This window comes from Atractosteus spatula, chromosome 17 (assembly GCF_055471065.1).
Source record: "Atractosteus spatula isolate fAtrSpa1 chromosome 17, fAtrSpa1.hap1, whole genome shotgun sequence".
NCBI lineage: Eukaryota > Metazoa > Chordata > Actinopteri > Semionotiformes > Lepisosteidae > Atractosteus > Atractosteus spatula.
This window is the reverse complement of record NC_142722.1, coordinates 3,954,608-3,979,811: the sequence shown is the minus strand read 5'-3', so window position 1 is coordinate 3,979,811 and position 25,204 is coordinate 3,954,608. Positions and strand designations below refer to the sequence as shown.

The window sequence follows — 25,204 nt, the reverse complement described above, 5'->3', positions numbered from 1 at the left end:
GGCAGCATGTGTGTGTGCATGCAAGTGCGTGTGCGAGAGTGAGTGTGAGTGTGTGTGTGCATGCGAGTGCGTGTGCGAGAGTAAGTGTGAGTGTGTGTGTTGAGGGGCCTGCAGGATATGTGATCGCGCTGGCAGTCAGAGAACTAATCAGCCGTTAATTGTCTTGTTAACCAGACTGCACACTCAGTAGGGAAACAGCAGAGAGGGGGAATGGGGAGAGAGGAGAGACGCAGCCAGTGCAGGAGAGAGGAGAGAGAGATTGATACAGAGATACAGACAGTGCAGGAGAGAGCGGAGAGAGAGATGGATACAGAGATACAGACAGTGCAGGAGAGAGAGGAGAGAGAGATGGATACAGAGATACAGACAGTCCAGGAGAGAGAGGAGAGATGGATAGAGAGATACAGTGTAGGAGAGAGAGAGGAGAGAGAGATGGATACAGAGATACAGACAGTGCAGGAGAGAGAGGAGAGAGAGATGGATACAAAGATACAGACAGTGCAGGAGAGAGAGGAGAGAGAGATGGATACAAAGATACAGACAGTCCAGGAGAGAGAGGAGAGATGGATACAGAGATACAGTGTAGGAGAGAGAGAGGAGAGAGATGGATACAGAGATACAGACAGTGCAGGAGAGAGAGAGATGGATACAGAGATACAGACAGTGCAGGAGAGAGAGAGATGGATACAGAGATACAGACAGTGCAGGAGAGAGAGAGATGGATACAGAGATACAGACAGTGCAGGAGAGAGAGAGATGGATACAGAGATACAGACAGTGCAGGAGAGAGAGATGGATACAAAGATACAGACAGTGCAGGAGAGAGAGATGGATACAAAGATACAGACAGTGCAGGAGAGAGAGATGGATACAAAGATACAGACAGCCAGACCTCAGGGGAACAGGTACAAATTCACACTCAACAACAACACATTGGAGCACTCATCCAGCTACACATATCTCAGTCTCACCATCAGCTCATATGGGAGTTTTGACCTGGCAGTGAAGGCACTGAGGGAGAAGACACACAGGGCATTCTACGCAATAAGGAGAGAATGTGCAGAGAAAAACACCTAACAACGGGTGCAGGGCCGAATTGGGCCAATACCCACTATTAATAAAAATACAGAAGAGTGTAGTAAAGTATTGGCTACACCAAAAAAACAGCAACCAAACTTCCTACCACCACAAAGCCCAAAACAGAGCCCCCTGAGCCAGCTGGTCCTGAGGCTCACTGACCTGAGCCACACCGACACTAACCAGCCTCAGGACAGCACTGCTAGAGCACCACAACTCAGACTCAAGCACATCAGAGCACAGATCAAACAGCAATATATCACACACTGGGACACACACACACAAACACAACATAAACTGGAATGCTACAGAACCCTAAACAGACAATACACACTAGCCGAATATTTGACCAAGATAAGAAACAGCAAAAAGAAACAGACCTTGACAAATTTCAGGCTCAGTGACCACAGCCTGGCCATAGAAACTGGGAGACACAGTGAGTCTGTCTCCCAATAATGCTCCAGCCGCCTACAGAATATGTCAATATTGTATAATATGTCTTTGTTGTAAATGTCTGTAATATGTCTGTAGATTTTATTTTACTTCTATTTTTGTTTTGTTTCATGTAAATATCATTACTTTCATTTGCTTTGGCAACACTGATTGTACCCATCGGTCATGCTAATAAAGCACCTTGAATTGAATTGAATTGAGATACAGACAGTGCAGGAGAGAGAGAGGAGAGAGAGATGGATACAGAGATACAGACAGTGCAGGAGAGAGAGAGGAGAGAGATGGATACAGAGATACAGACAGTGCAGGAGAGAGAGGAGAGAGAGATGGATACAGAGATACAGACAGTGCAGGAGAGAGGAGAGAGAGAGATGGATACAGAGATAGACAGTGCAGGAGAGAGAGGAGAGATGGATACAGAGATACAGACAGTGCAGGAGAGAGAGAGGAGAGATGGATACAGAGATACAGACAGTGCAGGAGAGAGATGGATACAGATATGGATACAGAGATACAGAGTGCAGGAGAGAGAGGAGAGAGAGATGGATACAGAGATACAGACAGTGCAGGAGAGAGAGGAGAGATGGATACAGAGATACAGACAGTGCAGGAGAGAGAGAGGAGAGATGGATACAGAGATACAGAGTGCAGGAGAGAGAGATGGATACAGAGATACAGACAGTGCAGGAGAGAGATATGGATACAGAGAAACAGACAGTGCAGGAGAGAGAGGAGAGAGAGATGGATACAGAGATACAGACAGTGCAGGAGAGAGAGGAGAGATGGATACAGAGATACAGACAGTGCAGGAGAGAGAGAGGAGAGATGGATACAGAGATACAGACAGTGCAGGAGAGAGGAGAGATGGATACAGAGATAGTGCAGGAGAGAGAGGAGAGAGAGATGGATACAGAGATAGTGCAGGAGAGAGAGGAGAGAGAGATGGATACAGAGATACAGACAGTGCAGGAGAGAGAGGAGAGAGAGATGGATACAGAGATACAGACAGTGCAGGAGAGAGAGAGGAGAGATGGATACAGAGATACAGACAGTGCAGGAGAGAGATGGATACAGAGATACAGACAGTGCAGGAGAGAGATGGATACAGAGATAGTGCAGGAGAGAGATGGATACAGAGATAGTGCAGGAGAGAGAGGAGAGAGAGATGGATACAGAGATAGTGCAGGAGAGAGAGGAGAGAGAGAGATGGATACAGAGATACAGACAGTGCAGGAGAGAGAGCAGAGAGAGAGAGGAGAGAGAGATGGATACAGAGATACAGACAGTGCAGGAGAGAGAGAGGAGAGATGGATACAGAGATACAGACAGTGCAGGAGAGAGGAGAGAGAGAGATGGATACAGAGATACAGACAGTGCAGGAGAGAGAGAGGAGAGAGAGATGGATACAGAGATAGTGCAGGAGAGAGATGGATAGAGATACAGTGCAGGAGAGGAAGGGGAGAGAAGGAAAGGAACAGATTGTGGCAGAGGAGTAAAAAGGTGGACTGATCAGGTATTCACCTCACACCTCTCCGGGTTACTGCAGGGAAAGGCAGGAGTATGGACAACAGCTCCCACAGCATCACCCCTCTGAGCACCTGGGGATTCAGGAGACGTTCAGGAAGGCCAGACCACTGGAACCCCAGGGTGAACAACCCGCTCTTGACAACAGCCCTGGGCTGTTACAAACACAGGGAACGCACTTCAGCAACACTCTCATCCTCCACTCTTCTGCACTGTGTCACCCAGTGGGAGCACAGAGCCCAGGAGACGCACGGCTGAGGACAGGGGGAGAAAAGACCCTCCTCGCACAGAGACCCCTCCGGCAGCTCAGCGCGGGTCTCAGGACATGGCCTGCTGGTGCTGGAAGAGCCGGGCTGAGCCAGCTACAGTGCGCCTTCAGACAGGTCCACATGATCAGGTACCAGGGTGGGGCAAAATACTTCTTCTCAGCTCTGGAGAGCCCGGGAGTCCGAGGGGGCGGCTCCTGTCCTGGCTCGTGCCGATGTGTCCGGACTCATTAACAACGCCCTCTGGGAAACGAGGGCCAGGGTTCACCGAGCCCCTCGCGCTCGCCCGCGACCAGGCTGGCGAACCCGAGCCAGTTTCTTCCCCAGAGCCCTTACTGTGCGCTGATGGGCGTTTCTGATCCACGATTACACAAGTCAGCCCCCGACACAGCCGAGCTCGGGGGGTACAGACCTGCCTGCCCAGCGGGGCGGACACTCACTCAATTGCCCCCGCCAAACGCTCTAGAGTGGAAAACGGATTCATCTTTTACCAGTAACATCCTGAAACCTGGGCCAAGAGTACGAGTCCCTGCTGGACCTCTGAAAGCCAACGTGAACTCCTGCTGTGAACCCCCTGAGCCAGGCAGGACAGCAGCAAGGACAGACCCAGGCTAAACCCAGGACAGAGGAGAAGAGAGGACAGACCCAGGACGGAGAAGAGAGGACAGACCCAGGCTAAACCCAGGACAGAGGAGAAGAGAGGACAGACCCAGGACGGAGAAGAGAGGACAGACCCAGGCTACACCCAGGACAGACCCAGGCTAAACCCAGGACAGAAGGGATCAAAGTTCAGGTTTGACAGGACTCTGAACCAATCTGTACATCTGAACCTATCTGTACACCTCAAACATGAGTCTCTGAACCCAAGAGTTTCCAGCTCCCTCTTCAGCACCACTGCCGAGCCCTTAATTGATCCACTTCTTGGCTTATGAGCACAGACGAAGCTGAGCGCTGGGCAAGGACACAGAGAGCAGCCAACAGACACGACAGCTGAAGCCGCCTTTATTTCAACTCAATTCATCCAAAACCTCGCTTTCTCTCCCCCAGCCTGCAGCTGTGCACCCCCACAGTCCCCTTAAGACACCAATGAGCAAATAAATTAAAAGGAAAACAAAGAGATCAGGAGTTAAAATCGCTTAAACTGTCAAAACAAAATGTATACCTGGTACACGTATCAAAACACTTTCAAGCAAACGTACTGCGGTGATCAACTAAAATCTCTTTACACCAGAAGCATCACATCAGTTACAAACATGGCCAAAAAAATCATTTTTCCATTTTTTTTATTTGCACTTTACAGCTGGAAAACCCGCACACCGAGCAGAGGACGAGTGCAGCCTTCACAAGTTTCCCCGCGCCACAGGCGAGCCGCCGCCCCGTTTCCCATCGGCCTCGGCAACGCCAACGCCTCTTCCCGCAGAAGCCCACCCCCTGCCCCCCCGCCAGCTCACAGCGCGCCTCCCTCGGACTCGGCTCGGTTCCGAACGGCACTGCTCTCCCTCTGGACCCGGGCAGGTGGGCGGGCCACACGCTGGCGGGGGTCCCTGGGGGTCTACCGTGCGTGCTCTGCATAACCTCAGGGTCACAGGGCGGCCCAAGCGAGCGGGGTACAGTGCCCAGGACCTGTGTGAGCCCCAAAAATAAATAGGGAAAGGTCACCATGAGAGCCCATCTGGTCCCTCAGCCCTGCATGACGCTGACGTGAATTGGGTGAACCCCTACTTCGATTAGCAGCATTGAAGGATTATTGGGGTGTTTCCTGGGGGCCCCACCCTCTGTACCAATCAGACGTGCCGGGAGCTTGGTTTTCACAAGTCCTGCCCTGATCGTGGGAAAGCTCGGAGCAACTGGTGCCCATCGCTCTGGAAAGGCTCTTTCTCGAAGGTTGGGGGGTGCCATCGATCCCGTCAGGCAGCCGACCAGCGGAGAAAGCGATCGGCCTGCCAACATCCCAGCAGGAGGACGATCCGGCCCCCCAGCGGCTCTGCGGCCAGCTCTCCCAGCAGGACAGCCCGCCGAGCGCCCTGCAAACAGGCCTGGGCCCGCGTGCGCAGACCCGCCGGGAGAGAGCGACCGGCAGGTCCGGGAGCCGGCCGCTGCAGCGATTCACAGGGTCCTTCTGCGCCATTGAGCTTCCTCAAGCGCACCTCACTGTCAGGGCTCAGACCCAGAATACTTCAGGTTCTGAATATGTGAAATTCCTAAGGGGTTCAAGACTTGTTCTTGGTGCTGCGCACAGGGCCCAACCGGACCGGACCGGGTCAGACCAGACTGGATCAGACCCCGTGGCGCTGCACACAGGGCCTGGCTGGACCGGACCGGGTCAGACCCCACCGTGCTGCACACAGAGCCCGGCCAGACCGGACCGGGTCAGACCCCGCTGTGCTGCACACAGGGCCCGACCGGACCGGACGGGACCAGACCCCGCTGTGCTGCACACAGGGCCCGACCGGACCGGACCTTGTCAGACCAGACTGGATCAGACCCCGCTGTGCTGCACACAGGGTCCGACCGGACCGGACGGGACCAGACCCCGCTGTGCTGCACACAGGGCCCGACCGGACCGGACCGGGTCAGACCCCGCTGTGCTGCACACAGGGCCCGACCGGACTGGATGGGACCAGACCCCGCAGCGCTGCACACAGGGCCCGGCCAGACCGGACCTTGTCAGACCAGACTGGATCAGACCCTGCGGCGCTGCACACAGGGCCTGGCTGGACCGGACCGGGTCAGACCCCGCTGTGCACACAGGCCCTTCTGGACACCAACACCCTCCCAGCACAAGCAGCGGGGATCAGCTGGGCGCAGAGAGCAGTGCGCGGGGTCAGAGGGCACGAGCACGCCACAGCGCCACCCCCGGGCGGGGGGGGGGGGGGGGAGGCAGGGGGCCACGGAGAGACAGACCACAGGCTGAGACAGGAAACGAGAGGAGACGCGAGACAGCGGGGGGCGGGGCGGACAAGCAGCAGCCGGACAGCACTGGCGGCCGGCGGAGAGGGGGTGGGGGGGCTCCCCCTCTCAGTTGTGGGTCTCCCCGGCTTCGTCGTCCTGCTGGTCGCTGGTCCACAGGGTCAGGTTGTCGCGCAGCAGCTGCATGATGAGGGTGGAGTCCTTGTAGGAGTCCTCGTTGAGCGTGTCCAGCTCGGCGATGGCGTCGTCGAAGGCCTGCTTGGCCAGGTGGCAGGCCTGCTCGGGCGCGTTCTGGATCTCGTAGTAGAAGACGGAGAAGTTGAGGGCCAGGCCCAGGCGGATGGGGTGGGTGGGCTGCATGTGCTCCTTGCTGATCTCGAAGGCCTCCTTGTAGGCGCCCTCGGAGGACTCCACCACCGCCGCGCGCTTCTCGCCCGCCGCCACCTCGGCCAGGTAGCGGTAGTAGTCGCCCTTCATCTTCAGGTAGAAGACCTTGCTCTCGAACTGCGACTCGCTGCAGTTCTTGATGAGGAACTTGTCCAGCAGGGCGAGCACGTCGCCGCACACGGCCTCCAGCTCCTTCTCGATCTTCTCGCGGTACGCCCGCACCATCTCCAGCTTCTTCTCGCTGCCGTCCGCCGCCGTCTTCTGCTCGATGCTGCTGATCACCCGCCAGGAGGACCGCCGCGCGCCCACCACGTTCTTGTAGGCCACCGACAGCAGGTTGCGGTCCTCGTTCGACAGCGGCTCATTCAGCTCCGTCACCTGCACGCCGGGGGAGAGAGGGGGGCAGAGGGGGGCGGAGAGGGGGGCATGAGAGGGGTGTCCGGGAACACGGCGCACTTTCCCCCAGGAGCGGAACTCCTCCCACACAGGCGTGCCAGGACAGGCGGCCCAGTCGCCACCGCAGGGCGCGTGGGTCCATGCAACGGTGCAGATCTGGGGACAGAGCTCCACTCACACAGCTATGGGCACCACAAAGAGCTCAGGCTGCCGCGTGTGAGTGCTGCTGTGGGCTTAAGCCCGGAGAGCAGATCCCAGAGAGCACAGGAGCCCAGGAGCCCAGGAGGGCAGGAGGGCAGGAGGGCAGGAGGGCAGAGGAGCCCAGGAGCCAAAACGGCACAGGAGCCCAGAGAGCAGAGCCAGGCATCTAGAAATGGGCACAAGCAATGCCAGTGCACTCCATCTCAAACCGGATTCTGGTTCTGAAAGACAGGGGAGCCCCGAATGGGCGCATCTCAACTGGACCAGGTGAGGAACCAGGGGCCCAGTCCAGTCACTCTCGACACAGAAGGTCAGAGCTATCCTGCCAATAACCCCGCCCAGGAGCCAGGACCGGACCGGACCGGACAGCGGGAGGCTCGCTGCCCGCTCCCCCAGGACAAGGGTCCAGGTGGAGCCCTGATCCTGTGGGAGACTGGACCGGGACGGGCCAGAGAGAGAGCTGGAGAGACAGACCACACCCAACACGTCACAGTCCACTGGCCACTGGGCAGGCTGGGATCAAACAGAGGAGTCGTCAGGGGCCACGAGTCTGTCAGTGGGGTGTGGGGGTGTGTGTGTATGTGCGACACTGGTCTGTCTGTCTGTCTGTCAGTGGGGTGGGTGTGTGTGTGTGTGCGCAACACTGGTCTGTCTGTCTGTCTGTCAGTGGGGTGGGTGTGTGTGTGTGTGACACTGGTCTGTCTGTCTGTCAGTGGGGTGGGTGTGTGTGTGTGTGACACTGGTCTGTCTATCTGTCAGTGGGGTGGGTGTGGGTGTGTGTGTGTGTGACACTGGTCTGTCTGTCTGTCAGTGGGGTGTGTGTGGGTGTGTGTGTGTGTGACACTGGTCTGTCTGTCAGTGGGGTGTGTGTGGGTGTGTGTGTGTGACACTGGTCTGTCTGTCAGTGGGGTGTGTGTGGGTGTGTGTGTGTGACACTGGTCTGTCTCTCAGTGGGGTGTGTGTGTGTGACACTGGTGTGTGTGTGTGTCACTGGTCTGTCTGTCAGTGGGGTGGGTGTGTGTGTGTGATTGTGTGACACTGGTCTGTCTGTCAGTGGGGTGTGTGTGTGACACTGGTCTGTCTGTCAGTCAGTGGGGTGGGTGTGTGTGTGTGTGACACTGGTCTGTCTATCTGTCAGTGGGGTGGGTGTGGGTGTGTGTGTGTGTGACACTGGTCTGTCTGTCAGTGGGGTGTGTGTGGGTGTGTGTGTGTGACACTGGTCTGTCTGTCAGTGGGGTGTGTGTGGGTGTGTGTGTGTGACACTGGTCTGTCTCTCAGTGGGGTGTGTGTGTGTGTGACACTGGTGTGTGTGTGTGTCACTGGTCTGTCTGTCAGTGGGGTGGGTGTGTGTGTGTGTGACACTGGTCTGTCTATCTGTCAGTGGGGTGGGTGTGGGTGTGTGTGTGTGTGACACTGGTCTGTCTGTCTGTCAGTGGGGTGTGTGTGGGTGTGTGTGTGTGTGACACTGGTCTGTCTGTCAGTGGGGTGTGTGTGGGTGTGTGTGTGTGACACTGGTCTGTCTGTCAGTGGGGTGTGTGTGGGTGTGTGTGTGTGACACTGGTCTGTCTCTCAGTGGGGTGTGTGTGTGTGTGACACTGGTGTGTGTGTGTGTCACTGGTCTGTCTGTCAGTGGGGTGGGTGTGTGTGTGTGATTGTGTGACACTGGTCTGTCTGTCAGTGGGGTGTGTGTGTGACACTGGTCTGTCTGTCAGTGGGGTGGGTGTGTGTGTGAGTGTGTGACACTGGTCTGTCTGTCTGTCAGTGGGGTGGGTGTGTGTGTGTGACACTGGTCAGTCTGTCTGTCAGTGGGGTGTGTGTGTGACACTGGTCTGTCTGTCTGTCAGTGGGGTGTGTGTGTGTGTGTGACACTGGTCTGTCTGTCTGTCAGTGGGGTGTGTGTGTGTGTGACACTGGTCTGTCTGTCTGTCAGTGGGGTGGGTGTGTGTGTGTGACACTGGTCTGCCTATCTGTCAGTGGGGTGGGTGTGTGTGACACTGGTCTGTCTGTCTGTCAGTGGGGTGGGTGTGTGTGCGTGACACTGGTCTGTCTGTCAGTGGGGTGTGTGTGTGCGTGACACTGGTCTGTCTGTCAGTGGGGTGGGGGTGTGTGTGTGTGACACTGGTCTGTCTGTCAGTGGGGTGGGGGTGTGTGTGTGAGTGACACTGGTCTGTCTGTCAGTGGGGTGGGTGTGTGTGTGTGTGACACTGGTCTGTCTGTCAGTGGGGTGTGAGTGAGTGTGTGACACTGGTCTGTCTGTCAGTGGGGTGGGTGTGTGTGTGACACTGGTCTGTCTGTCAGTGGGGTGGGTGTGTGTGTGTGTGACACTGGTCTGTCTGTCAGTGGGGTGGGTGTGTGTGTGAGTGTTTGACACTGGTCTGTCTGTCTCTCTGTCAGTGGGGTGGGTGTGTGTGTGTGTGACACTGGTCTGTCTGTCAGTGGGGTGGGTGTGTGTGTGTGACACTGGTCTGTCTGTCTGTCAGTGGGTGTGTGTGTGTGTGTGTGTGTGTGACACTGGTCTGTCTGTCTGTCAGTGGGGTGTGTGTGTGTGTGTGTGACACTGGTCTGTCTGTCTGTCAGTGGGGTGTGTGTGTGTGTGTGACACTGGTCTGTCTGTCTGTCAGTGGGGTGTGTGTGTGTGTGACACTGGTCTGTCTGTCTGTCAGTGGGGTGGGTGTGTGTGTGTGACACTGGTCTGTCTGTCTGTCAGTGGGGTGTGTGTGCGTGACACTGGTCTGTCTGTCTGTCAGTGGGGTGGGTGTGTGTGCGTGACACTGGTCTGTCTGTCAGTGGGGTGTGTGTGTGCGTGACACTGGTCTGTCTGTCAGTGGGGTGTGTGTGTGTGTGACACTGGTCTGTCTGTCTGTCAGTGGGGTGGGGGTGTGTGTGTGACACTGGTCTGTCTGTCCGTCAGTGGGGTGTGTGTGTGTGTGTGACACTGGTCTGTCCGTCAGTGGGGTGTGTGTGTGTGCGTGACACTGGTCTGTCTGTCAGTGGGGTGGGGTGTGTGTGTGTGTGTGTGTGTGTGTGACACTGGTCTGTCTGTCAGTGGGGTGGGGGTGTGTGTGTGTGACACTGGTCTGTCTGTCTGTCAGTCAGTGGGCTGGGTGTGTGTGTGTGACACTGGTCTGTCTGTCTGTCAGTGGGGTGGGTGTGTGTGTGACACTGGTCTGTCTGTCAGTGGGGTGGGTGTGTGTGTGTGAGTGTGTGACACTCGTCTGTCTGTCAGTGGGGTGTGTGTGTGACACTGGTCTGTCTTTCAGTGGGGTGTGTGTGTGTGTGAGTGTGTGACACTGGTCTGTCTGTCTGTCAGTGGGGTGGGTGTGTGTGTGAGAGTGTGTGACACTAGTCTGTCTGTCAGTGGGGTGGGTGTGTGTGTGTGAGTGTGTGACACTGGTCTGTCTGTCAGTGGGGTGGGTGTGTGTGTGTGACACTGATCTGTCTGTCAGTGGGGTGGGTGTGTGTGTGTGTGACACTGGTCTGTCTGTCAGTGGGGTGGGTGTGTGTGTGTGACACTGGTCTGTCTGTCTGTCAGTGGGGTGGGTGTGTGTGTGTGTGACACTGGTCTGTCTGTCTGTCAGTGGGGTGGGTGTGTGTGTGTGACACTGGTCTGTCTGTCTGTCAGTGGGGTGTGTGTGTGTGTGTGACACTGGTCTGTCTGTCAGTGGGGTGGGTGTGTGTGTGTGACAATGGTCTGTCTGTCTGTCAGTGGGGTGTGTGTGTGTGACACTGGTCTGTCTGTCTGTCGGTGGGGTGTGTGTGTGTGTGTGTGTGACACTGGTCTGTCTGTCTGTCAGTGGGGTGGGTGTGTGTGTGTGACACTGGTCTGTCTGTCTGTCAGTGGGGTGTGTGTGTGACACTGGCCTGTCTGTCAGTGGGGTGTGTGTGTGTGACACTGGTCTGTCTGTCTGTCAGTGGGGTGGGTGTGCGTGCGTGACACTGGTCTGTCTGTCAGTGGGGTGTGTGTGAGTGTGTGACACTGGTCTGTCTGTCAGTGGGGTGGGTGTGTGTGTGTGACACTGGTCTGTCTGTCAGTGGGGTGTGTGTGTGACACTGGTTTGTCTGTCAGTGGGGTGGGTGTGTGTGTGAGTGTTTGACACTGGTCTGTCTGTCTGTCTGTCAGTGGGGTGGGTGTGTGTGTGTGACACTGGTCTGTCTGTCTGTCAGTGGGGTGGGTGTGTGTGTGTGTGACACTGGTCTGTCTGTCTGTCAGTGGGGTGGGTGTGTGTGTGTGTGACACTGGTCTGTCTGTCTGTCAGTGGGGTGGGTGTGTGTGTGTGACACTGGTCTGTCTGTCTGTCAGTGGGGTGGGTGTGTGTGTGTGTGACACTGGTCTGTCTGTCTGTCAGTGGGGTGTGTGTGTGTGTGTGACACTGGTCTGTCTGTCTGTCAGTGGGGTGGGTGTGTGTGTGTGACACTGGTCTGTCTGTCTGTCAGTGGGGTGGGTGTGTGTGTGTGACACTGGTCTGTCTGTCTGTCAGTGGGGTGTGTGTGTGTGACACTGGTCTGTCTGTCTGTCAGTGGGGTGGGTGTGTGTGCGTGACACTGGTCTGTCTGTCTGTCAGTGGGGTGTGTGTGTGCGTGACACTGGTCTGTCTGTCAGTGGGGTGGGGGTGGGGGTGTGTGTGTGTGTGACACTGGTCTGTCTGTCTGTCAGTGGGGTGGGTGTGTGTGTGTGACACTGGTCTGTCTGTCTGTCAGTGGGGTGGGTGTGTGTGTGACACTGGTCTGTCTGTCTGTCAGTGGGGTGGGTGTGTGTGTGACACTGGTCTGTCTGTCAGTGGGGTGGGGGTGTGTGTGTGACACTGGTCTGTCTGTCTGTCAGTGGGGTGGGTGTGTGTGCGTGACACTGGTCTGTCTGTCAGTGGGGTGTGTGTGTGTGCGTGACACTGGTCTGTCTGTCTGTCAGTGGGGTGGGTGTGTGTGTGTGACACTGGTCTGTCTGTCTGTCAGTGGGGTGGGTGTGTGTGTGTGACACTGGTCTGTCTGTCTGTCAGTGGGGTGTGTGTGTGTGACACTGGTCTGTCTGTCTGTCAGTGGGGTGTGTGTGTGTGACACTGGTCTGTCTGTCTGTCAGTGGGGTGTGTGTGTGCGTGACACTGGTCTGTCTGTCAGTGGGGTGGGGGTGGGGGTGTGTGTGTGTGTGACACTGGTCTGTCTGTCTGTCAGTGGGGTGGGTGTGTGTGTGTGACACTGGTCTGTCTGTCTGTCAGTGGGGTGGGTGTGTGTGTGACACTGGTCTGTCTGTCTGTCAGTGGGGTGGGTGTGTGTGTGACACTGGTCTGTCTGTCAGTGGGGTGGGGGTGTGTGTGTGACACTGGTCTGTCTGTCTGTCAGTGGGGTGGGTGTGTGTGCGTGACACTGGTCTGTCTGTCAGTGGGGTGTGTGTGTGTGCGTGACACTGGTCTGTCTGTCAGTGGGGTGGGGGTGTGTGTGTGTGACACTGGTCTGTCTGTCAGTGGGGTGGGGGTGTGTGTGTGTGTGACACTGGTCTGTCTGTCTGTCAGTGGGGTGGGTGTGTGTGTGACACTGGTCTGTCTGTCAGTGGGGTGGGTGTGTGTGTGTGACACTGGTCTGTCTGTCAGTGGGGTGGGTGTGTGTGTGTGAGTGTGTGACACTCGTCTGTCTGTCAGTGGGGTGTGTGTGTGACACTGGTCTGTCTGTCTGTCAGTGGGGTGGGTGTGTGTGTGAGAGTGTGTGACACTGGTCTGTCTGTCAGTGGGGTGGGTGTGTGTGTGTGTGTGAGTGTGTAACACTGGTCTGTCTGTCAGTGGAGTGGGTGTGTGTGTGTGACACTGGTCTGTCTCTCAGTGGGGTGTGTGTGTGTGTGACACTGGTCTGTCTCTCAGTGGGGTGGGTGTGTGTGTGTGTGACACTGGTCTGTCTGTCTGTCAGTGGGGTGTGTGTGTGTGTGTGTGTGCGTGACACTGGTCTGTCTGTCAGTGGGGTGGGGGTGTGTGTGTGTGTGAGACACTGGTCTGTCTGTCAGTGGCGTGGGGGTGTGTGTGTGTGTGACACTGGTCTGTCTGTCTGTCAGTGGGGTGGGTGTGTGTGTGACACTGGTCTGTCTGTCAGTGGGGTGTGTGTGTGTGTGAGTGTGTGACACTGGTCTGTCTGTCTGTCAGTGGGGTGGGTGTGTGTGTGTGAGTGTGTGACACTGGTCTGTCTGTCAGTGGGGTGGGTGTGTGTGTGAGTGTGTGACACTGGTCTGTCTGTCAGTGGGGTGTGTGTGTGTGTGTGACACTGGTCTGTCTGTCAGTGGGGTGGGTGTGTGTGTGTGTGACACTGGTCTGTCTGTCTGTCAGTGGGGTGGGTGTGTGTGTGTGACACTGGTCTGTCTGTCAGTGGGGTGGGTGTGTGTGTGTGAGTGTGTGACACTGGTCTGTCTGTCAGTGGGGTGTGTGTGTGACACTGGTCTGTCTGTCAGTGGGGTGTGTGTGTGTGTGAGTGTGTGACACTGGTCTGTCTGTCTATCAGTGGAGTGGGTGTGTGTGTGTGACACTGGTCTGTCTGTCAGTGGGGTGGGTGTGTGTGTGACACTGGTCTGTCTGTCAGTGGGGTGGGTGTGTGTGTGTGTGACACTGGTCTGTCTGTCTGTCAGTGGGGTGTGTGTGTGTGTGACACTGGTCTGTCTGTCAGTGGGGTGTGTGTGTGTGTGAGTGTTTGACACTGGTCTGTCTGTCTGTCTGTCAGTGGGGTGGGTGTGTGTGTGTGTGACACTGGTCTGTCTGTCAGTGGGGTGGGTGTGTGTGTGTGTGACACTGGTCTGTCTGTCAGTGGGGTGGGGGTGTGTGTGTGTGACACTGGTCTGTCTGTCTGTCAGTGGGGTGGGGGTGTGTGTGTGACACTGGTCTGTCTGTCTGTCAGTGGGGTGGGTGTGTGTGCGTGACACTGGTCTGTCTGTCTGTCAGTGGGGTGGGTGTGTGTGCGTGACACTGGTCTGTCTGTCAGTGGGGTGTGTGTGTGCGTGACACTGGTCTGTCTGTCAGTGGGGTGGGGGTGGGTGTGTGTGTGTGTGACACTGGTCTGTCTGTCAGTGGGGTGGGGGTGTGTGTGTGTGACACTGGTCTGTCTGTCTGTCAGTCAGTGGGCTGGGTGTGTGTGTGTGACACTGGTCTGTCTGTCTGTCAGTGGGGTGGGTGTGTGTGTGACACTGGTCTGTCTGTCAGTGGGGTGGGTGTGTGTGTGTGACACTGGTCTGTCTGTCAATGGGGTGGGTGTGTGTGTGTGACACTGGTCTGTCTGTCAGTGGGGTGGGTGTGTGTGTGTGAGTGTGTGACACTCGTCTGTCTGTCAGTGGGGTGTGTGTGTGACACTGGTCTGTCTTTCAGTGGGGTGTGTGTGTGTGTGAGTGTGTGACACTGGTCTGTCTGTCTGTCAGTGGGGTGGGTGTGTGTGTGAGAGTGTGTGACACTGGTCTGTCTGTCAGTGGGGTGGGTGTGTGTGTGTGAGTGTGTGACACTGGTCTGTCTGTCAGTGGGGTGGGTGTGTGTGTGTGTGAGTGTGTGACACTGGTCTGTCTGTCAGTGGGGTGGGTGTGTGTGTGTGAGTGTGTGACACTGGTCTGTCTGTCAGTGGGGTGGGTGTGTGTGTGTGACACTGATCTGTCTGTCAGTGGGGTGGGTGTGTGTGTGTGTGACACTGGTCTGTCTGTCAGTGGGGTGGGTGTGTGTGTGTGACACTGGTCTGTCTGTCTGTCAATGGGGTGGGTGTGTGTGTGTGTGACACTGGTCTGTCTGTCTGTCAGTGGGGTGGGTGTGTGTGTGTGTGACACTGGTCTGTCTGTCTGTCAGTGGGGTGGGTGTGTGTGTGTGTGACACTGGTCTGTCTGTCTGTCAGTGGGGTGGGTGTGTGTGTGTGACACTGGTCTGTCTGTCTGTCAGTGGGGTGGGTGTGTGTGTGACACTGGTCTGTCTGTCAGTGGGGTGGGTGTGTGTGTGTGACAATGGTCTGTCTGTCTGTCAGTGGGGTGTGTGTGTGTGACACTGGTCTGTCTGTCTGTCGGTGGGGTGTGTGTGTGTGTGTGTGACACTGGTCTGTCTGTCTGTCGGTGGGGTGGGTGTGTGTGTGTGACACTGGTCTGTCTGTCTGTCAGTGGGGTGTGTGTGTGACACTGGCCTGTCTGTCAGTGGGGTGTGTGTGTGTGACACTGGTCTGTCTGTCTGTCAGTGGGGTGGGTGTGTGTGCGTGACACTGGTCTGTCTGTCAGTGGGGTGGGGGTGTGTGTGTGGTAGTGACACTGGTCTGTCTGTCAGTGGGGTGGGGGTGTGTGTGTGGTAGTGACACTGGTCTGTCTGTCTGTCAGTGGGGTGGGTGTGTGTGTGTGACACTGGTCTGTCTGTCTGTCAGTGGGGTGGGTGTGTGTGTGTGACACTGGTCTGTCTGTCAGTGGGGTGGGGGTGTGTGTGTGAGTGACACTGGTCTGTCTGTCAGTGGGGTGGGTGTGTGTGTGTGACACTGGTCTGTCTGTCAGTGGGGTGGGTGTGTGTGTGTGACACTGGTCTGTCTGTCAGTGGGGTGTGTGTGTGACACTGGTTTGTCTGTCAGTGGGGTGGGTGTGTGTGTGAGTGTTTGACACTGGTCTGTCTGTCTGTCAGTGGGGTGGGTGTGTGTGTGTGTGACACTGGTCTGTCTGTCTGTCAGTGGGGTGGGTGTGTGTGTGTGTGACACTGGTCTGTCTGTCTGTCAGTGGGGTGGGTGTGTGTGTGTGACACTGGTCTGTCTGTCTGTCAGTGGGGTGGGTGTGTGTGTGTGTGACACTGGTCTGTCTGTCTGTCAGTGGGGTGTGTGTGTGTGTGTGACACTGGTCTGTCTGTCTGTCAGTGGGGTGGGTGTGTGTGTGTGTGACACTGGTCTGTCTGTCTGTCAGTGGGGTGGGTGTGTGTGTGTGACACTGGTCTGTCTGTCTGTCAGTGGGGTGTGTGTGTGTGACACTGGTCTGTCTGTCTGTCAGTGGGGTGGATGTGTGTGCGTGACACTGGTCTGTCTGTCAGTGGGGTGTGTGTGTGCGTGACACTGGTCTGTCTGTCAGTGGGGTGGGGGTGTGTGTGTGTGACACTGGTCTGTCTGTCAGTGGGGTGGGGGTGGGGGTGTGTGTGTGTGTGACACTGGTCTGTCTGTCTGTCAGTGGGGTGGGTGTGTGTGTGTGACACTGGTCTGTCTGTCTGTCAGTGGGGTGGGTGTGTGTGTGACACTGGTCTGTCTGTCAGTGAGGTGGGGGTGTGTGTGTGACACTGGTCTGTCTGTCTGTCAGTGGGGTGGGTGTGTGTGCGTGACACTGGTCTGTCTGTCTGTCAGTGGGGTGGGTGTGTGTGCGTGACACTGGTCTGTCTGTCAGTGGGGTGTGTGTGTGTGCGTGACACTGGTCTGTCTGTCAGTGGGGTGGGGGTGTGTGTGTGTGTGACACTGGTCTGTCTGTCAGTGGGGTGGGGGTGTGTGTGTGTGTGACACTGGTCTGTCTGTCTGTCAGTGGGGTGGGGGTGTGTGTGTGTGTGACACTGGTCTGTCTGTCTGTCAGTGGGGTGGGTGTGTGTGTGACACTGGTCTGTCTGTCAGTGGGGTGGGTGTGTGTGTGTGACACTGGTCTGTCTGTCAGTGGGGTGGGTGTGTGTGTGTGAGTGTGTGACACTCGTCTGTCTGTCAGTGGGGTGTGTGTGTGACACTGGTCTGTCTGTCTGTCAGTGGGGTGGGTGTGTGTGTGAGAGTGTGTGACACTGGTCTGTCTGTCAGTGGGGTGGGTGTGTGTGTGTGTGAGTGTGTGACACTGGTCTGTCTGTCAGTGGAGTGGGTGTGTGTGTGTGACACTGGTCTGTCTCTCAGTGGGGTGTGTGTGTGTGTGTGACACTGGTCTGTCTGTCAGTGGGGTGGGTGTGTGTGTGTGTGACACTGGTCTGTCTGTCTGTCAGTGGGGTGTGTGTGTGTGTGCGTGACACTGGTCTGTCTGTCAGTGGCGTGGGGGTGTGTGTGTGTGTGACACTGGTCTGTCTGTCTGTCAGTGGGGTGGGTGTGTGTGTGACACTGGTCTGTCTGTCAGTGGGGTGTGTGTGTGTGTGAGTGTGTGACACTGGTCTGTCTGTCTGTCAGTGGGGTGGGTGTGTGTGTGTGAGTGTGTGACACTGGTCTGTCTGTCAGTGGGGTGTGTGTGTGTGTGTGACACTGGTCTGTCTGTCAGTGGGGTGGGTGTGTGTGTGTGACACTGGTCTGTCTGTCAGTGGGGTGGGTGTGTGTGTGTGAGTGTGTGACACTGGTCTGTCTGTCAGTGGGGTGTGTGTGTGACACTGGTCTGTCTGTCAGTGGGGTGTGTGTGTGTGAGTGTGTGACACTGGTCTGTCTGTCAGTGGGGTGGGTGTGTGTGTGACACTGGTCTGTCTGTCAGTGGGGTGGGTGTGTGTGTGTGTGACACTGGTCTGTCTGTCTGTCAGTGGGGTGTGTGTGTGTGTGTGTGACACTGGTCTGTCTGTCAGTGGGGTGTGTGTGTGACACTGGTTTGTCTGTCAGTGGGGTGGGTGTGTGTGTGAGTGTTTGACACTGGTCTGTCTGTCTGTCTGTCAGTGGGGTGGGTGTGTGTGTGTGTGACACTGGTCTGTCTGTCAGTGGGGTGGGTGTGTGTGTGTGTGTGACACTGGTCTGTCTGTCTGTCAGTGGGGTGTGTGTGTGTGTGTGTGACACTGGTCTGTCTGTCTGTCAGTGGGGTGTGTGTGTGTGTGTGTGACACTGGTCTGTCTGTCTGTCAGTGGGGTGTGTGTGTGTGTGACACTGGTCTGTCTGTCTGTCTGTCAGTGGGGTGTGTGTGTGTGTCACTGGTCTGTCTGTCTGTCAGTGGGGTGTGTGTGTGCGTGACACTGGTCTGTCTGTCAGTGGGGTGTGTGTGTGCGTGACACTGGTCTGTCTGTCAGTGGGGTGTGTGTGTGTGACACTGGTCTGTCTGTCAGTGGGGTGGGTGTGTGTGTGTGACACTGGTCTGTCTGTCTGTCAGTGGGGTGGGTGTGTGTGTGTGACACTGGTCTGTCTGTCAGTGGGGTGGGGGTGTGTGTGTGACACTGGTCTGTCTGTCAGTGGGGTGGGGGTGTGTGTGTGACACTGGTCTGTCTGTCTGTCAGTGGGGTGGGTGTGTGTGCGTGACACTGGTCTGTCTGTCTGTCAGTGGGGTGTGTGTGTGTGCGTGACACTGGTCTGTCTGTCAGTGGGGTGGGGGTGTGTGTGTGTGTGACACTGGTCTGTCTGTCTGTCAGTCAGTGGGCTGGGTGTGTGTGTGTGACACTGGTCTGTCTGTCTGTCAGTCAGTGGGGTGTGTGTGTGTGTGACACTGGTCTGTCTGTCAGTGGGGTGGGTGTGTGTGTGTGTGACACTGGTCTGTCTGTCTGTCAGTGGGGTGTGTGTGTGTGTGTGTGACACTGGTCTGTCTGTCAGTGGGGTGTGTGTGTGACACTGGTTTGTCTGTCAGTGGGGTGGGTGTGTGTGTGAGTGTTTGACACTGGTCTGTCTGTCTGTCTGTCAGTGGGGTGGGTGTGTGTGTGTGTGACACTGGTCTGTCTGTCAGTGGGGTGGGTGTGTGTGTGTGTGTGACACTGGTCTGTCTGTCTGTCAGTGGGGTGTGTGTGTGTGTGTGTGACACTGGTCTGTCTGTCTGTCAGTGGGGTGTGTGTGTGTGTGACACTGGTCTGTCTGTCTGTCAGTGGGGTGTGTGTGTGTGTGTGTGACACTGGTCTGTCTGTCTGTCAGTGGGGTGTGTGTGTGTGTGACACTGGTCTGTCTGTCAGTGGGGTGTGTGTGTGTGACACTGGTCTGTCTGTCAGTGGGGTGGGTGTGTGTGTGTGACACTGGTCTGTCTGTCTGTCAGTGGGGTGGGTGTGTGTGTGTGACACTGGTCTGTCTGTCAGTGGGGTGGGGGTGTGTGTGTGACACTGGCCTGTCTGTCAGTGGGGTGTGTGTGTGTGTGTGACACTGGTCTGTCTATCTGTCAGTGGGGTGTGTGTGTGTGTGCGTGACACTGGTCTGTCTATCTGTCAGTGGGGTGTTTGTGTGTGTGCGTGACACTGGTCTGTCTGTCTGTCAGTGGGGTGTGTGTGTGTGTGTGACACTGGTCTGTCTGTCTGTCAGTGGGGTGTGTGTGTGTGTGTGTGACACTGGTCTGTCTGTCTGTCAGTGGGGTGTGTGTGTGACACTGGTCTGTCTGTCTGTCAGTGGGGTGTGTGTGTGTGTGTGACACTGGTCTGTCTGTCAGTGGGGTGGGGGTGTGTGTGTGTGTGACACTGGTCTGTCTGTCAGTGGGGTGGGGGTGTGTGTGTGTGTGTGTGATACTGGTCTGTCTGTCTGTCAGTGGGGTGGGGGTGTGTGTGTGTGTGTGTGTGACACTGGTCTGTCTGTCTGTCAGTGGGGTGGGTGTGTGCGTGACACTGGTCTGTCTGTCTGTCAGTGGGGTGTGTGTGTGCGTGACACTGGTCTGTCTGTCTGTCAGTGGGGTGTGTGTGTGCGTGACACTGGTCTGTCTGTCAGTGGGGTGGGGGTGTGTGTGCGTGACACTGGTCTGTCTGTCAGTGGGGTGGGGGTGTGTGTGCGTGACACTGGTCTGTCTGTCTGTGGGGTGGGTGTGTGTGTGTGTGTGACACTGGCCTGTCTGTCAGTGGGGTGTGTGTGTGACACTGGCCTGTCTGTCTGTCTGTGGGGTGGGTGTGTGTGTGTGTGTGACACTGGCCTGTCTGTCAGTGGGGGGTGTGTGTGACACTGGTCTGTCTGTCTGTCAGTGGGGGGTGTGTGTGTGTGACACTGGTCTGTCTGTCAGTGGGGTGTGTGTGAGTGTGTGACACTGGTCTGTCTGTCAGTGGGGTGGGTGTGTGTGTGAGTGTGTGACACTGGTCTGTCTGTCAGTGGGGTGTGTGTGTGTGTGAGTGTGTGACACTGGTCTGTCTGTCAGTGGGGTGTGTGTGTGTGTGACACTGGTCTGTCTGTCAGTGGGGTGGGTGTGTGTGTGTGACACTGGTCTGTCTGTCTGTCAGTGGGGTGTGTGTGTGACACTGGTCTGTCTGTCTGTCAGTGGGGTGTGTGTGTGTGACACTGGTCTGTCTGTCAGTGGGGTGGGGGTGTGTGTGTGTGTGTGTGACACTGGTCTGTCTGTCTGTCAGTGGGGTGGGTGTGTGCGTGACACTGGTCTGTCTGTCAGTGGGGTGGGTGTGTGCGTGACACTGGTCTGTCTGTCAGTGGGGTGGGGGTGTGTGTGTGTGTGTGACACTGGTCTGTCTGTCTGTCAGTGGGGTGGGTGTGTGTGTGTGACACTGGTCTGTCTGTCTGTCAGTGGGGTGGGTGTGTGTGACACTGGTCTGTCTGTCAGTGGGGTGGGGGTGTGTGTGCATGACACTGGTCTGTCTGTCAGTGGGGTGGGGGTGTGTGTGCGTGACACTGGTCTGTCTGTCAGTGGGGTGGGGGTGTGTGTGCGTGACACTGGTCTGTCTGTCTGTGGGGTGGGTGTGTGTGTGTGTGTGTGTGACACTGGCCTGTCTGTCAGTGGGGTGTGTGTGTGACACTGGTCTGTCTGTCTGTCTGTGGGGTGGGTGTGTGTGTGTGACACTGGTCTGTCTGTCAGTGGGGTGTGTGTGTGACACTGGTCTGTCTGTCTGTCTGTGGGGTGGGTGTGTGTGTGTGACACTGGTCTGTCTGTCAGTGGGGTGGGTGTGTGTGTGACACTGGTCTGTCTGTCAGTGGGGTGTGTGTGTGTGTGACACTGGTCTGTCTGTCAGTGGGGTGGGTGTGTGTGTGAGTGCGTGACACTGGTCTGTCTGTCAGTGGGGTGTGTGTGTGTGTGTGTGTGACACTGGTCTGTCTGTCAGTGGGGTGTGTGTGTGTGTGACACTGGTCTGTCTGTCTGTCAGTGGGGTGTGTGTGTGTGTGACACTGGTCTGTCTGTCTGTCAGTGGGGTGTGTGTGTGACACTGGTCTGTCTGTCTGTCAGTGGGGTGTGTGTGTGACACTGGTCTGTCTGTCAGTGGGGTGGGTGTGTGTGTGAGTGTGTGACACTGGTCTGTCTGTCTGTCAGTGGGGTGGGTGTGTGTGTGACACTGGTCTGTCTGTCAGTGGGGTGTGTGTGTGTGTGACACTGGTCTGTCTGTCTGTCAGTGGGGTGTGTGTGTGTGTGACACTGGTCTGTCTGTCTGTCAGTGGGGTGTGTGTGTGTGTGTGACACTGGTCTGTCTGTCTGTCAGTGGGGTGTGTGTGTGACACTGGTCTGTCTGTCTGTCAGTGGGGTGTGTGTGTGACACTGGTCTGTCTGTCAGTGGGGTGGGTGTGTGTGTGAGTGTGTGACACTGGTCTGTCTGTCTGTCAGTGGGGTGTGTGTGTGTGTGCGTGACACTGGTCTGTCTGTCAGTGGGGTGGGTGTGTGTGTGACACTGGTCTGTCTGTCAGTGGGGTGGGTGTGTGTGTGTGACACTGGTCTGTCTGTCAGTGGGGTGTGTGTGTGTGTGTGACACTGGTCTGTCTGTCAGTGGGGTGGGTGTGTGTGTGAGTGTGTGACACTGGTCTGTCTGTCAGTGGGGTGGGTGTGTGTGTGAGTGTGTGACCCTGGTCTGTCTGTCAGTGGGGTGTGTGTGTGTGTGCGTGACACTGGTCTGTCTGTCAGTGGGGTGTGTGTGTGTGTGCGTGACACTGGTCTGTCTGTCTGTCAGTGGGGTGTGTGTGTGTGTGACACTGGTCTGTCTGTCAGTGGGGTGGGTGTGTGTGTGTGTGACACTGGTCTGTCTGTCTGTCAGTGGGGTGGGTGTGTGTGTGTGTGACACTGGTCTGTCTGTCTGTCAGTGGGGTGGGTGTGTGTGTGTGTGACACTGGTCTGTCTGTCTGTCAGTGGGGTGGGTGTGTGTGTGTGTGACACTGGTCTGTCTGTCTGTCAGTGGGGTGGGTGTGTGTGTGTGTGACACTGGTCTGTCTGTCTGTCAGTGGGGTGTGTGTGTGTGTGTGACACTGGTCTGTCTGTCAGTGGGGTGGGTGTGTGTGTGAGTGTGTGACACTGGTCTGTCTGTCAGTGGGGTGGGTGTGTGTGTGAGTGTGTGACACTGGTCTGTCTGTCAGTGGGGTGGGTGTGTGTGACACTGGTCTGTCTGTCAGTGGGGTGGGTGTGTGTGTGACACTGGTCTGTCTGTCAGTGGGGTGGGTGTGTGTGTGACACTGGTCTGTCTGTCAGTGGGGTGGGTGTGTGTGACACTGGTCTGTCTGTCAGTGGGGTGGGTGTGTGTGTGACACTGGTCTGTCTGTCAGTGGGGTGGGTGTGTGTGTGACACTGGTCTGTCTGTCAGTGGGGTGGGTGTGTGTGTGAGTGTGTGACACTGGTCTGTCTGTCAGTGGGGTGGGTGTGTGTGTGAGTGTGTGACACTCAGCCCCTCCGTGCAGAGGACAGAGAGCCGCGGCTCTGGTGCGGCTACACGCGGGATTCCCGATGTCGCACGTCTCGCAGGGCTGGAAGACTCGCGAACGACACGGCGCCCTTCAGCTGCGCGACTCGTGTTATTTTGTTCCAGTTTTTCTTCGCCTCCATCCTAACGAGCGCTGTGCAGGGCGCGCGACAACCCCGCCCGAGCGTCTCGCTCTGCGCGAGCAGCTGGGCAGCTTTCTTTGTCTGGCGCGAGCCGGCTCGCCGGTCCTCGCGCACCCGGCGGCACCACGCCCAGGCGAGCCCACAGACCCGCCCGGTCCCGCTCGGTCCAGCCCGGCGCCTCTGTCCCCCCCCCCGAACCCCGCCTCGCCGCTGGCCCCGGCGGTACTCACCAGCTTCATGGCCGCGGCCATGTCGTCGTACCGCTCCGCCTGCTCCGCGAGCCGGGCTCTCTGCACGAGCTGCTCTCGGTCCACCATGGCTGTTGGGTCGCGCTCGCGCACACGCTCACGCCGCGGGACAAGGCAGGGCTGCCGCACGCGCTGATCCTAGCAGGCTGCGCTCTGCGCGAGAGCTTCCGGCGCCTCCGGCCGCGGCGGGTCGAGGTTCGGGGATCCGGCTGGCTGACGGAAGCAAAGGCGGGTCGGGACCGCTCTGCGCCTCTCCGGGGCTCAAGCGCTGTACGACTCGAGACGAACGGGGAACCGCTATATCGCGCCCGCCCTGCCTCTCTCTCACTCCCAGTGCAAGCCTGCCTCTGCCTCGCGCTCGCTCTCGCGCTCCCTGCTCGCCGTCTCGCGCTGCTGCTACTGCTGCTGCTTCCCACGGTGCCTCGCGCACTTTGCCGCAGTCGCGCAGGCGCACTCAAGTCCCCCTCGAGTGCGGGGGGGCAGAGGGAAGGCGGCGGGGACGGGGGGGGGGGGACGTCGCCGCTATTTCAGGGTGACGTCACCTTCTATAAATAGTATCTCGCGCAGCAGAAGGCATGCACCTGCGCAGTGCGACATGCTGCATTTTTCGGCGCAGCAGCGCGTGGAGTGGGAGTGGTGCTGGAGGGGAGGGGGGTCGTGCGTGGAGCCCAGAAAGTGCAGCAGGTGCAGTTTCCACATCGATTCCTACGCCTGCAAGAAGCCGGCAGGGCCTCCCGCCCATCCCCTCCTGAAACTGCAGACACAGGATCCTGACGCACACACCCTAGAGTGGGGCTCTGTGGGCCCGGTCTGCTGTCTACAGGCCCGCTCTGTGGGCCCGGTCTGCTGTCTACAGGCCCGCAGTGTGGGCCCGGTCCGCTGTCTACAGGTCTGCTGATTACAGGCCCGCAGTCTGGGCCTGGTCCACTGTCTACAGGCCCGCAGTGTGGACCCGGTCCACTGTCTACAGGCCCGCAGTGTGGGCCTGGTCCACTGTCTACAGGCCCGCAGTGTGGGCCTGGTCCACTGTCTACAGGTCCACTGTCTACAGGCCCGCAGTGTGGACCCGGTCCACTGTCTACAGGCCCGCAGTGTGGGCCTGGTCCACTGTCTACAGGTCCACTGTCTACAGGCCCGCAGTGTGGGCCCGGTCCGCTGTCTACAGGCCCGCAGTGTGGACCCGGTCCACTGTCTACAGGCCCGCAGTGTGGGCCCGGTCTGCTGTCTACAGGTCTGCTGACTACAGGCCCGCAGTGTGGGCCCGGTCCACTGTCTACAGGCCCGCAGTGTGGACCCGGTCCACTGTCTACAGGCCCGCAGTGTGGGCCCGGTCTGCTGTCTACAGGCCCGCTCTGTGGGCCCGGTCCATTGTCTACAGGTCTGCTGACTACAGGCCCGCAGTGTGGACCCGGTCCACTGTCTACAGGCCCGCAGTGTGGACCCGGTCCACTGTCTACAGGCCCGCAGTGTGGGCCTGGTCCACTGTCTACAGGCCCGCAGTGTGGACCCGGTCCACTGTCTACAGGCCCGCAGTGTGGGCCTGGTCCACTGTCTACAGGCCCGCAGTGTGGACCCGGTCCACTGTCTGCAGGCCCGCAGTGTGGGCCCGGTCCGCTGTCTACAGGTCCGCTGTCTACAGGTCCACTGTCTACAGGCCCGCAGTGTGGGCCCGGTCTGCTGTCTACAGGCCCGCTCTGTGGGCCCGGTCCATTGTCTACAGGTCTGCTGACTACAGGCCCGCAGTGTGGACCCGGTCCACTGTCTACAGGCCCGCAGTGTGGGCCTGGTCCACTGTCTACAGGCCCGCAGTGTGGACCCGGTCCACTGTCTACAGGCCCGCAGTGTGGGCCTGGTCCACTGTCTACAGGCCCGCAGTGTGGGCCCGGTCTGCTGTCTACAGGTCCACTGTCTACAGGCCCGCAGTGTGGGCCCGATCCACTGTCTACAGGCCCGCTCTGTGGGCCCGGTCCATTGTCTACAGGTCTGCTGACTACAGGCCTGCAGTGTGGGCCCGGTCTGCTGTCTACAGGCCCGCTCTGTGGGCCCGGTCCATTGTCTACAGGTCTGCTGACTACAGGCCCGCAGTGTGGGCCCGGTCCACTGTCTACAGGCCCGCAGTGTGGACCCGGTCCACTGTCTACAGGCCCGCAGTGTGGGCCCGGTCTGCTGTCTACAGGTCCGCTGTCTACAGGTCCACTGTCTACAGGCCCGCAGTGTGGGCCCGG

The 25,204-nt window shown here is 57.7% G+C and overlaps 1 protein-coding gene across 1 annotated transcript; it reads right to left on the bottom strand.

The window, feature by feature from the left end:
• Nucleotides 1-4,306: 4,306 nt before the first annotated feature.
• ywhah (tyrosine 3-monooxygenase/tryptophan 5-monooxygenase activation protein, eta polypeptide) lies at nucleotides 4,307-23,444 on the bottom strand. The gene is made up of 2 exons (XM_088936054.1): nucleotides 22,962-23,444; nucleotides 4,307-6,995 (listed from the first exon to the last, which is right to left on the bottom strand). Exons 1-2 carry the CDS (start codon nucleotides 23,046-23,048, stop codon nucleotides 6,339-6,341), a joined length of 744 nt encoding a protein of 247 aa, XP_088792180.1. The 5' UTR covers nucleotides 23,049-23,444; the 3' UTR covers nucleotides 4,307-6,338.
• Between the last annotated feature and the right edge of the window lie 1,760 nt (nucleotides 23,445-25,204).